This window comes from Coregonus lavaretus, assembly GCF_964263955.1.
Source record: "Coregonus lavaretus genome assembly, chromosome: 20".
In the NCBI taxonomy this organism is placed as follows: domain Eukaryota; kingdom Metazoa; phylum Chordata; class Actinopteri; order Salmoniformes; family Salmonidae; genus Coregonus; species Coregonus lavaretus.
The window spans coordinates 27644222-27657838 of NC_140007.1; the positions used below are offsets into that span (position 1 = coordinate 27644222).

Consider the following 13617-nt stretch of genomic DNA (forward strand, 5'->3'; position numbering starts at 1 on the left):
GGTAACCAGCTCAAGTGTATATTTGGCCTTGTGTTTTAGGTTGTTATCCTGCTGAAAGGTGAATTAACCTCCCAGTGTCTGTTAGAAAGGTTTTCCTCTAGGATTTTGCCTGTGCTTAGTTCAATTTATTTTTAATCCTGAAAAACTCCCCAGTCCTTAACTATTACAAGCATACCCATAATATGATGCAGCCACCACTATGGTTGAAAATATGGGGAGTGGTACTCAGTAATGTGTTGTATTGGATTTGCCCCAAACATACCACTTTATATTCAGGACCAAAAGTTAATTGCTTTGCCACATTTTTTGCAGTATTACTTTAGTGCCTAGTTGCAAGCAGGATGCATGTTTTGGAAAATGTGTATTCTGTACAGGCTTCCTTCTTTTCACTGTCAATTAGGTTAGTATTGTGGAGTAATGATCCATCCCCAGTTTTCGCCTATCTCAGCCATTAAACTCTGTAACTGTTTTAAAGTCACCATTGGCCTCATGGTGAAATCCCTGAGCGGTTTCCATCTTCTCCTGCAGAGTTAGGAAGGACGCCTGTATCTTTGTAGTGACTGGGTGTATTGATATTCCATCCAAAGTGTATTAATAAGTTCACCATGCTCAAAGGGATATTCAATGTTTTTTTTGTTTTTTTTTACCCGTCTACCAATAGGTGCCCTTCTTTGCGAGGCATTAGAAAACCTCCCTGGTCTTTGTGGTTCAATCTGTGATTGAAATTTACTGCTCGACTGAGGGACCTTACAGATAATTGTATGTGTGGGGTAAAGAGATGAGGTAGTCATTAAATAAATTATGTTAAACACTATTATTGCACACAGAGTGAGTCCATGGAACTTTACTTATTAAGCACATTTTTACTCCTGAACTTGCCATACAAAGGGGTTGAATACTTATTGACTCAAGACATTTCAGGTTTTCATTTTAAAAAATTCAACAATTCCTCTTTGACAATATGGGGTATTGTGTGTAGACAGTCCATTTTAAATTCAGGGTGTAACACAAAATTTGGAAAAAGTCAAGGGTTGTGAATACTTTCTGAAGGCACTGTAACTCACTGTTCTGAATAACAATCATCACTGTGAAAGGAAAAAGTGCCAAGCTTCAATGTTTTAATATAAAACAAATAATCGACACCCCTTTCATTTAATTGGAGGGATATAGTGAGATTCATATCCCTTCCACATGCAAAGGTAGTCTCAGGACAAGCTTTTCAAGATTCTGCTTGAATAACTCAGGTCTAGTCTTGGCACCAGTCTGTTTAGCTATCTTTCCACTCCTGTCATGCTAAACTTTGGCATATGACAAGGAGTACAAGGAGTGGAATGTTAGCTAAACAGACTGGTACCCAGGCTAACTCAGGCCTCAATCCACTGTCTCTACAAACATGGGTAATCTGCTGTAACCAGCCAGTCTCACTCCACTCAGCAGTCTCCAAAGTGTTCCTCCTGCTCTGCCTCTCCTCCCTCCAACTGATCCTCAACTGGGACAATTGACATCATCGCCTGAGGGTCCTTGATCCTCTCCTCCTCTTCATCATCCTCCTCCTCCTCCTCCTCCTCCTCCTCCTCCTCGTCGTCGTCGTCATCATCATCTTCCCCCTCCCTTTCATCCACCTCTTCCCTGCTCTGTTCAATCTCTGACTCTTCCTGGTTCCCATTTGACCCCTGGTTCCCCTCTGTTCTGTGTCCCTGCCTCTTCCTCGTCACTCTTTTCTCTGCCCCGTCCTTCTCCACCGCAGCCCCTGCCATGGGGCACTTGTGGTCTCTGTAATACTTCTGTCGGGTGAAGCCCTTTTTGCAGGTGGCACAGCGGAAACGATAGTTGTTTGTGTGTGAGCGTTGGTGCTCAAGCATGTGGGCTCTTCTGCTGAAAGCTTTCTGGCAGTACCCACATTTATAGGGCTTGATACCTTGGGACGACAGAAATAAAAGTATGGCTCTCAATTGTTTTGAATCCTCACTTTAAATGGCTGTCAAGAGCTGCAACAAGGTAAATTATGTTTACAGCTGTGATTGGTGTATTAATCATTTACTACAACAGACAGGAAATACTCACCAGAATGAGACAGTATGTGTGCCTTCAACTTGTCTGGTCTGTTAAACTCTTTAGTGCAGCCAACATGTGTCCTGAAAGCACAAAATAATGCTTTGAATACACCAATAAAAAAACAGAGCTTTCTGTTACATTGACGTCAAAAGATATCCCCAGGTTTTTATTGGATTCCTTTGTGGCTCAGGTTTCCAAATAGCCTCACATATGATCTGTTCGAAAAACAGAAGCCTCACTTACCTAAACGGACATTTGTATTTCTTAAAGGGCTCATGAATGAGCATGTGCCTCTTCACCTTGTCCTTCCTGTTGAACATGGCCTCGCAAACAGAACATTTATATGGCTTTTCTCCTGCAATGAAATGACAGTGTTGCCATAAGCACAGTAGAGAGAACCGAGTGAAAGTTATTTGCACCATGGGGTAATGTGTCTGCATGCCTCACCTGAGTGGATAAGAGTGTGCAGTTTGAGGTAGTGCTCTGTTTTGAAGAACTTTGTACATATCTGACATTTGAACCTCCCTCCGATACCATGTGTGGGCAGGTGCCGCCGGAAATACCTCTCACAAGTAAAAACCTGATAAAAAGATATGCATTATTTAGAGTGACTTAATCCTAACATAGCAGCGAGTGACATACATTTTTTCTAGAGCATACCTTTTGGCAATGTGGGCAGGGGAAGTTATGTGAGGCGGTTAACAAATGCTGCTCCAAGGCCTCTTGCGTGGAGTACCGGCTTTGGCATTTCATGCACCTGAGTGTGAAAGAAACACTGGTGAAACCACTAACCCCATGGGGTCAAACTGAAGGCCATATAAAACACTGAGAGAAGCTGTGATCACACTGAAAAGAAAGCAATTGACTGAACTTTGTAAGCATTAGTATGGCCAAATTAGGAGAGTGGAGATAGTGAAGGTGACCTATAGAAAGTGGTCTCCTTGCGTGGGTTCTGCTGGGGACAGAAGCAGTGGGAGTACTGGTGCACCCCCAGCTCAAACAGCGAGGGGAACACCTTGCTACACAGGTGGCAGCGGTAGGTGAGCTGCTCCTGGTGCGTCCGGATGTGCTCCAGGAACAGATCCAGCTTCTGGAACGTCTGGGAACAGGACTTCACTACACACTTATATACCTGAAACACAGCAGGAAGAAACATTAGAAGGATTAGTGGTGAGAACAGAGCTCTTAAGGAAGACATCTGACACAATCACATTTCTATTTGAATACCTGTGCAAAGGAGAACAAAAAAGTTTGCCAAATAATATGCATAATAAGACTTGTGCATGAGTGCTTCATTACTGTTCTGGGTAGATCCTTCCCTCTGGCCATGTGGACTCACCTGCTCCCCTTTGTGCTGGGTCATGTGAGATTTGAGCTGGAAGTAGGTGCTGAACTTGCTGGCACAGAACTGGCACTGGTAGGAGCTGTCGATCAGGATGATCTGCTTGGTCTGGGCCTGCTGGCCGTTCTGCTTGCCGTGACCATCACCCAGGCTGTCACAGTCTCTCTCCTCAGGCTTACCTGGGGCTTCTGGACACACATTCAGCACACAATCTACATTTATAATACATACTTAGGCCCTTAATAATACATACAGTGGGGTGAACAAGTATTTGATACACTGCCGATTTTGCAGGTTTTCCTACTTACAAAGCATGTAGAGGTCTGTAATTGTTATCATAGGTACACTTCAACTGTGAGAGACGGAATCTAAAACAAAAATCCAGAAAATCACATTGTATGATTTTTTAAGTAATTAATTTGCATTTTATTGCATGACATAAGTATTTGATACATCAGAAAAGCAGAACTTAATATTTGGTACAGAAACCTTTGTTTGCAATTACAGACAGAGATCATACGTTTCCTGTAGGTCTTGACCAGGTTTGCACACAATGCAGCAAGGATTTTGGCCCACTCCTCCATACAGACCTTCTCCAGATCCTTCAGGTTTCGGGGCTGTCGCTGGGCAATACGGACTTTCAGCTCCCTCCAAAGATTTTCTATTGGGTTCAGGTCTGGAGACAGGCTAGGCCACTCCAGGACCTTGAGATGCTTCTTACGGAGCCACTCCTTAGTTGCCCTGGCTGTGTGTTTCAGGTCGTTGTCATGCTGGAAGACCCAGCCACGACCCATCTTCAATGCTCTTACTGAGGGAAGGAGGTTGTTGGCCAAGACCTCGCGATACATGGCCCCATCCATCCTCCCCTCAATACGGTGCAGTCGTCCTGTCCCCTTTGCAGAAAAGCATCCCCAAAGAATGATGTTTCCACCTCCATGCTTCACGGTTGGGATGGTGTTCTTGGGGTTGTACTCATCCTTCTTCTTCCTCCAAACACGGCGAGTGGAGTTTAGACCAAAAAGCTCTATTTTTGTCTCATTAGACCACATGACCTTCTCCCATTCCTCCTCTGGATCATCCAGATGGTCATTGGCAAACTTCAGACAGGCCTGGACATGCGCTGGCTTGAGCAGGGGGACCTTGCGTGCGCTGCAGGATTTTAATCCATGACGGCGTAGTGTGTTACTAATGGTTTTCTTTGAGACTGTGGTCCCAGCTCTCTTCAGGTCATTGACCAGGTCCTGCTGTGTAGTTCTGGGCTGATCCCTCACCTTCCTCATGATCATTGATGCCCCACGAGGTGAGATCTTGCATGGAGCCCCAGACCGAGGGTGATTGACCGTCCTCTTGAACTTCTTCCATTTTCTAATAATTGCGCCAACAGTTGTTGTCTTCTCACCAAGCTGCTTGCCTATTGTCCTGTAGCCCATCCCAGCCTTGTGCAGGTCTACAATTTTATCCCTGATGTCCTTACACAGCTCTCTGGTCTTGGCCATTGTGGAGAGGTTGGAGTCTGTTTGATTGAGTGTGTGGACAGGTGTCTTTTATACAGGTAACGAGTTCAAACAGGTGCAGTTAATACAGGTAATGAGTGGAGAACAGGAGGGCTTCTTAAAGAAAAACTAACAGGTCTGTGAGAGCCGGAATTCTTACTGGTTGGTAGGTGATCAAATACTTATGTCATGCAATAAAATGCAAATTAAATTACTTAAAAATCATACAATGTGATTTTCTGGATCACAGTTGAAGTGTACCTATGATAAAAATTACAGACCTCTACATGCTTTGTAAGTAGGAAAACCTGCAAAATCGGCAGTGTATCAAATACTTGTTCTCCCCACTGTACATTATGACATTCACTACCGGTCAAAAGTTTGGATGACATAGTGGTAATAAGTAATGATAACCAAAATCTTATGTCAATGAAGTACACTACTGGTCAAAAGTTTTAGAACACCTACTCCTTCGAGTAGGGGGGGGTATACAGAAGATAGCCCTATTTGGTAAAAGACCAAGTCCATATATTGTGGCAAGAACAGCTCAAATAAGCGAGGAGAAACAACAGTCCATCATTACTTTAAGACGTGAAGGTCAATACGGAAAATGTCAAGAACTTTGTGCAGTCTTCAAGTGCAGTCGCAAAAACCATCAAGCGCTATGATGAAACTGGCTCTCATGAGGACCGCCACAGGAATGGAAGACCCAGAGTTACCTCTGCTGCAGAGGATAAGTTCATTAGAGTTACCAGCCTCAGAAATTGCAGCCCAAATACATGCTTCACAGAGTTCAAGTAACAGACATCTCAACATCAACTGTTCAGAGGAGACTGTGTGAATCAGGCCTTCATGGTCGAATTGCTGCAAAGAAACCACTACTAAACACCAATAATAAGAAGAGACTTGCTTGGGCCAAGAAACACGAGCAATGGACATTAGACCGGTGGAAATGTGTCCTTTGGTCTGGAGTCCAAATTTGAGAATTTTGATTCCAACCGCCGTGTCTTTGTGAGACGCGGTGTGGGTGAACGGATGATCTCCACATGTGTATTTCCCACCGTAAAGCATGGAGGAGGAGGTGTTATGGTGTGGGGGTGCTTTGCTGGTGACACTGTCTGTGATTTATTTAGAATTCAAGGCACACTTAACCAGCATGGCTACCACAGCATTCTGCAGCGAAACACCATCCCATCTGGTTTGGGCTTAGTGGGACTATAATTTGTTTTTCAACAGGACAATGACCCAACACACTTCCAGGCTGTGTAAGGGCTATTTTACCAAGACAAAGGAGAGTGATGGAGTGCTGCATCAGATGACCTGGCCTCCACAATCCCCCCGACCTCAACCAAATTGAGATGGTTTGGGATGAGTCGGAGTGCAGAGTGAAGGAAAAGCAGCCAACAAGTGCTCAGCATATGTGGGAACTCCTTCAAGACTGTTGGAAAAGCATTCCAGGTGAAGCTGGTTGAGAGAATGCCAAGAGTGTGCAAAGCTGTTATCAAGTCAAAGGGTAGCTATTTGAAGAAACTCAAATATAAAATATATTTTGATTTGTTTAACACTTTTTTGGTTACTACATGATTCCATATGTGTTATTTCATAGTTTTGATGTCTTCACTATTATTCTACAATGTAGAAAATAGTAAAAATAAAGAAAAACCCTTGAATGAGTAGGTGTTCTAAAACTTTTGACCGGTAGTGTACTTCATTGACTTAAGATTTTGGTTATCATTACTTATTACCACTATGTCATCCTCAAAAGGTCTCAATGGCCCATAGAGAAATAATAATGATTCCACAGTGAAATGATTACCTGGCTGCTCCTCTTCCTCATGCTGTTGTTCCTCCTGTTGCTCCATGACCTCCTCTGCACACAGTGGGACCACCTTGACTGTGATGGGCAGCCTGGACACCGTACTGGGCAGCCTGGACACCGTACTGGGCAGCCTGGACACCGTACTGGCCACGCCCGAGGGCCACACTTTGTGTGTCTGCATGTGCTTCTTCACATTAGACTTCTGGGCAAAGGCCCGGCCACATACAATGCACTGGAAAGGCTTCTCCCCTGTATGACTGTAGAGACATCAAAGATTATAATGTAAAACATATGATTTTCTTATCCTGGGTAGATTCAATGCATACTGATATTGCTTTTCTGTTTGGGCTGAATGGTAAATGTGATTTGTTAAGCTCACCTTCTGATATGTTGCTGGAGATCAAAGTTTTTGGAGAATACTTTTTCACAGAAATTGCACTTCAGCTTCTGTGACTTTCCTTTCATTTGTTCTGCTGAAAAGCCAATGGATATGAACAACGGACAACATTATTTCATTTTGCCAATGATGAGAAACAATGTAAAAATATATTTTTTAGGATCAGACCAATATGTACTGTATATTGACATTTGTTTTCAAAATCATACCCGCTGCTCCATTCTGGCCTTTCTTGCCATTTTTGGGTCGTTTAGGAATGATCACTTTGTCAAACTCCCCAAGCTCAGTTAGGTTTGCAGTGATGCTGCAGGTTTTGGTTTTGGTGCCTTGCTTCCCCGGGCTGTATACTGGAGGAGTGTTGAATGACTGGCTCTCCACACACTGACTGGGGACCTGTGGGCATAAATAATACACGCATTGTGTTAGTGAACTACTGAGCCAAACTCTTTAGGAAGTTGCCCAAACACTGCAGAGTACAAGTCTGTCATCCTCCTCATTCTCTGTTAGTAAAAACTCACCTGTACAGATTGGAACAGCTGCAAGCCCAGGGTGTGAATCTCTGCACTACCACTCCCAGACATTTGAGGCATTGCGCTGTAGACCTGGACCACTGAGTTGCTGACACTGGATGGCACAGGCTGAGACTGTCCGGGTGGGAGAGAGTGGGAGGACTGCTGATGGTGCTGAAGGTAGGATGCACCTGTGTGCATACTCAGGTTACTCTAAGAAGGAAAGGTAATGAAAATGATCGGAGAGGTTGAGAGTAGAAGAAGTTCAGGAGCAAAATATATATATCTATAATAGAATTATTGTAAAATTAACTGTGTCCATAAGGTGTAGATAGTAAGTATAGACCGGAAGTAGAGGCCTGGGCATTGTTGTTCACTAACTTACTCCAAGTAGGGAAAGGATGGCGGGGTTGAAAAGTAATAAAAGGGAGTATATATATAAAAAACATGGGGGATTGGAAGTGATGCAGACAATTACATTGATAGAAGATACAATCTATCTGAAATATTAAGCTGATCCATCCCCCCCAAAGAAAAAAAAAGAAAAAGAAGGAAAGGTAAACAAGATATGTAGTGAATAAAGGCTGAAAGAATATACTTCTTACTGAGAAGAATAGCTTAATTGGGGATGCAAAGTTCCGTTAACTTGGGTGGGAAACTTTCCGGAATTGTTAGGCAATAAGCAGGGAAATCCCAAATCATCCAAACTGGATTTCTGGAAAACCAGGGAATCTTGGGGAAGTTACTGGAATTGTGCAACCCTATACTTAATTGAATGAAAACAACTTACCTGAATAGGGGGCTGCATTGCTGCCATGGGTTGGTCAATGGATGTGAAAGCGGAGATGGCAGACATCAGAACATCATCACTCACTAAAACATTGCCTTGGACCAGTGTGTGAGTAAGAGGAGATGGAGGCACTGTGATGTATGTGGATACCTGATGTGGATGGCCAAACAAAGAAAAAAGGAAGACTACATTATTGCATTTACATTGCAAGTGAATGATAGTTCTGGAGCATGCTATGATAGTTCTGGAGCATGCTATGATAGTCCCCAGCCCATACAGTAAGTACAGGAGATCGGTAACTAGTTTATTTTGCCAGACTCATGGCGCGCCGCTGTGGGAAGAGACTAAGTAATAAAAAAACATCTTAGCTACCAATCAAAATCATACGTCATAAGCCAGTAGTACAGTACCCACCTGTCTGTTGGCGGGGGTCTGTGGCACAGAGCTAATGGAGGGCACAGGGGTGTAGGCGTTACTAGATGCCAGTGATACTGTAGACAGGGAAGGGGCATTGGACTGGCATTGCTCTCTCTTGTGGGTCATAAAGGCAGGCAATAAGTTGAACTGTTTCTTGCACTTCCCACAAAGAAAGACATCTTCATCATCTGTAGAGAACAATTGGGAATGTACAGTGCCTTCAGAAAGTATTCACACCCTTTGATTTTTTCCATAATTTGTTGCATTACAGCCTGAATTTAAAATAGATTAAACTGAGATTATGTCACCACCCTACACACAATACCCCATAATGTCAAAGTGGAATTATGTTCAAGAGTAAAAATGTGCTCAACAAGTCACATAACAAGTTGCACGGACTCACTGTGTGCAATAATATTGTTTAACATGATTTCCACAGTGTGGAATGACTACCTCATCTCTGTACCCCACACATACAACCCTCTGTAAGGTCCCTCAGTTGAGCAGTGAATTTCAAACACATATTCAACCACAAAGACCAGGGAGGTTTGCCAATGCCATTGAATATCCCTTTGAGCATGATAAAGTTATTAATTACACTTTGGATGTTGTATCAACACACCCAGTCACAACAAAGATACAGGCGTCCTTCCTAACTCAGTTGCCGGAGAGGAAGGAAACCTCTCAGGGATTTCACCATGAGGCCAACGGTGACTTTAAAACAGTTACACAGTTTAATGGCTGTAATAAGAAAAAACTGAGGATGGACATTGTACTTTTTTTTTTCTTTTTTTTTTTTTAGGGGGTAGATCAGCTTTAATATTTCAGATAGATTGTAACTTCCATCAATGTAATTGTCTGCATCACTTCCAATCCTCCATATGTTTTTTTTCTCTCGCATATACAGTATGTATACAGTATACAGTGGGGAGAACAAGTATTTGATACACTGCCGATTTTGCAGGTTTTCCTACTTACAAAGCATGTAGAGGTCTGTAATTTTGATCATAGGTACACTTCAACTGTGAGAGACGGAATCTAAAACAAAAATCCAGAAAATCACATTGTATGATTTTTAAGTAATTAATTTGCATTTTATTGCATGACATAAGTATTTGATACATCAGAAAAGCAGAACTTAATATTTGGTACAGAAATCTTTGTTTGCAATTACAGAGATCATACGTTTCCTGTAGGTCTTGACCAGGTTTGCACACACTGCAGCAGGGATTTTGGCCCACTCCTCCATACAGACCTTCTCCAGATCCTTCAGGTTTCGGGGCTGTCGCTGGGCAATACGGATTTTCAGCTCCCTCTAAAGATTTTCTATTTGGTTCAGGTCTGGAGACTGGCTAGGCCACTCCAGGACCTTGAGATGCTTCTTACGGAGCCACTCCTTAGTTGCCCTGGCTGTGTGTTTCAGGTCGTTGTCCTGCTGGAAGACCCAGCCAAGACCCATCTTCAATGCTCTTCCTGAGGGAAGTAGGTTGTTGGCCAAGATCTCGCGATACATGGCCCCATCCATCCTCCCCTCAATACGGTGCAGTCGTCCTGTCCCCTTTGCAGAAAAGCATCCCCAAAGAATGATGTTTCCACCTCCATGCTTCACGGTTGGGATGGTGTTCTTGGGGTTGTACTCATCCTTCTTCTTCCTCCAAACACGGCGAGTGGAGTTTAGACCAAAAAGCTCTATTTTTGTCTCATCAGACCACATGACCTTCTCCCATTCCTCCTCTGGATCATCCAGATGGTCATTGGCAAACTTCAGACGGGCCTGGACATGCGCTGGCTTGAGCAGGGGGACCTTGCGTGCGCTGCAGGATTTTAATCCATGATGGCGTAGTGTGTTACTAATGGTTTTCTTTGAGACTGTGGTCCCAGCTCTCTTCAGGTCATTGACCAGGTCCTGCCGTGTAGTTCTGGGCTGATCCCTCACCTTCCTCATGATCATTGATGCCCCATGAGGTGAGATCTTGCATGGAGCCCCAGACCGAGGGTGATTGACCGTCCTCTTGAACCTCTTCCATTTTCTAATAAATTGCGCCAACAGTTGTTGCCTTCTCACCAAGCTGCTTGCCTATTGTCCTGTAGCCCATCCCAGCCTTGTGCAGGTCTACAATTTTATCCCTGATGTCCTTACACAGCTCTCTGGTCTTGGCCATTGTGGAGAGGTTGGAGTCTGTTTGATTGAGTGTGTGGACAGGTCTCTTTTATACAGGTAACGAGTTCAAACAGGTGCAGTTAATACAGGTAATGAGTGGAGAACAGGAGGGCTTCTTAAAGAAAAACTAACAGGTCTGTGAGAGCCGGAATTCTTACTGGTTGGTAGGTGATCAAATACTTATGTCATGCAATAAAATGCAAATTCATTATTTAAAAATCATACAATGTGATTTTCTGGATTTTTGTTTTAGATTCCGTCTCTCACAGTTGAAGTGTACCTATGATAAAAATTACAGACCTCTACATGCTTTGTAAGTAGGAAAACCTGCAAAATCGGCAGTGTATCAAATACTTGTTCTCCCCACTGTACATACATCCATACACACACACATATCCTTTTTTAAATTATTTTTCCCTTCATTACTTTCCAACCCCACCACCGCTTCCCCAATTGGAGTAAACTAGTGAACAACAACGCGTAGGCCTCTACTTCCAGCCCATATGTACTATATACATTTTATGGACACAGTCAAATTCTACAATAATTATATTTTGTTTATTTTTACTCCTGAACTTCCTCCGATCATTTTCATGATGTCCATCTGGTTTGCTTCTATATGCCATATTTTTCTAACTGTGCTCTTTCAGAAAAGCTCTCAACCTATAACCTATATACTTATTATGGACACTGTACTTATTCCACAATACTAACCTAAATGACAAAGTGAAAATAAGGAAGTGTGTACAGAATATGAATATTCCAAAACATGCATCCTGTTTGCAATACAACACATCACTGAGTACCAATCTCCATATTTTCAAGCATGGTGGTGGCTGCATCATGTTATGGGTATGCTTGTTATCAGCAAGGACTAGGGAGTTTTTTTTTTGGATAAAAAGAAACAGAATAGAGCAAAGCACAGGCAAAATCCTAGAGGAAAACCTGGTTCAGTCTGTTTTCCAACAGACACTGGGAGACAAATTCCCCTTTCAGCAGGACAATAACCTAAAACACAAGGCCAAATATAAACTGGAGTTGCTTACCAAGATGACATTGACTGTTCCGGAGGGGCCTAGTTATAGTTTTGACTTAAATCTGCTTTAAAATCTATGGCAAGACTTGAAAATGGATGTCTAGCAATGATCAACAACCAACTTGACAGAGCTTGAAGAATTCTAAAAAGAATAATGTGCAAATATTGTACAATCCAGGTGTGCAAAGCTCTTAGAGACTTACCCAGAAAGACTCACAGCTGTAATCGCTGCCAAAGTTGATTCTAACATGTATTGACTCAGGGATGTGAATACTTTTGTAAATGAGATTTCTGTATTTCTGTTTCAATTTCTAAAAACATTTTTGCCATTATGGGGTATTGTGTGTAGATGAGTGAGACATAATATATTTTGAATTCAAGCTGTAACACAACTAAATGTGGAATAAGGGGTATGAATACTTTCTGAAGGCAGTGTATCAACACTTCACTATTTCAACTGCAATCAGTGGAGATACAGAATGCACCCTTGTTTTGAGTTACTGTAGTACCTAGTTTTCTCTGATCAACACATTAGAAATTGCAGTCAGACAAAAATTAAGAGGATAAAGGGAAGTGGAGGGACGCACACACCCATTGCCTGAATGGTAGATGAGCCTGAGACGTTCTGGTTGTTTGGGTCAGAGACACCTCCCTGGCCATCCAACAGAGACTGGACAGCCAGGACTGTCTGGTTGTCCATCCCTGGAAGAGAATAATTGATCTGGAGGTCAGAACGGTGCAGATCATGGTGATGATATACCATAGAGTAGTACGACAGGAACAAATCAAAATAGGATTGGTGCGCCACTTCTATTCCGACAACAAGCAAGTCTCTCAGTGGGTTGTAGCGCAAGTGGCTATTGTTTCAATGCGACATACTCCCTCTTCTCAAAGAATCACCAAACCAAGGAAATAGCTATGCATTACCATAAGCAAATGTAAAGAACACACGCAAAATTATCCAAATCCACTCAACGAAATGATAACTAGCTAGCTCTCTGGCATCGATTATTATATAAATTGTCCTTTATCATATCACATTGACATAATTACACCTCCTAGATAACCCAAAATAACCTCACTTTTTCCAGAAAACGTTGTCTTACAACCCATTCATATGTTGTTAAATTAAAAGTGTGAATATGATCAATGTGTCGATACCTTCCAGGACTTCAAATATAGCCTGCGCCATCTTGTAGTTCTTCTGTGTGTAGGCGCTCGATGAACACGACTGCGTATCCGATAACGTTATGTGGGCGGATTCTCTCCGCCCAACAACTGGTCCAGGGCCAGTTTCAACAGTTTTGGTCTTCTATTTTTAGTTAAGGATTCGGGTAGGAAAGGCTGATCCCAAGTCAGACATTAACTCATTCATCTCCCCTCTCAATTTGCTTCACAAAATAGTTACCAAAGAATAAAGCTAATCAAATAACTCATGATATATTCAAAGGTACACTTTCTCACATTTTATCTATTAGCCAAAAACATGTTTTCCCATTCATAACAATGAAAAGCGTGGCATCACAGAGAGTGGCACTTCATGGAGCCAATGACAAGTCTGGGAAATTCTGACGTTCGAGGGGCGCATTCGCTCAACC

The 13617-nt window shown here is 42.7% G+C and overlaps 1 protein-coding gene across 1 annotated transcript; it reads right to left on the reverse strand.

Annotated features, from left to right (window-relative positions):
- Nucleotides 1-1104: 1104 nt before the first annotated feature.
- LOC311147533 (zinc finger protein 341-like) lies at nt 1105-13238 on the reverse strand. The gene is made up of 15 exons (XM_084184283.1): nt 13181-13238; nt 12611-12721; nt 8820-9010; nt 8406-8555; nt 7625-7828; nt 7316-7499; nt 7089-7182; nt 6707-6966; nt 3395-3585; nt 2979-3187; nt 2716-2812; nt 2503-2635; nt 2299-2410; nt 2065-2135; nt 1105-1918 (listed from the first exon to the last, which is right to left on the reverse strand). The coding sequence occupies exons 1-15, from the start codon at nt 13209-13211 to the stop codon at nt 1431-1433; spliced, it is 2526 nt and encodes an 841-aa protein (XP_084040409.1). The 5' UTR covers nt 13212-13238; the 3' UTR covers nt 1105-1430.
- Nucleotides 13239-13617: the final 379 nt, after the last annotated feature.

What these genes read in the sequence shown, in the direction of transcription:
- LOC311147533 (XM_084184283.1), bottom strand. Translation starts at nt 13,211, where the DNA reads ATGGCGCAGGCTATATTTGAAGTCCTGGAAG. An exon ending in CCCAGCACAAAGGGGAGCAG is followed by an intron (nt 3,188 to 3,394) that starts GTGAGTCCACAT and finishes GCTGTGTTTCAG; the next exon opens with GTATATAAGTGTGTAGTGAA. An exon ending in GCACACTCTTATCCACTCAG is followed by an intron (nt 2,411 to 2,502) that starts GTGAGGCATGCA and finishes ATTTCATTGCAG; the next exon opens with GAGAAAAGCCATATAAATGT.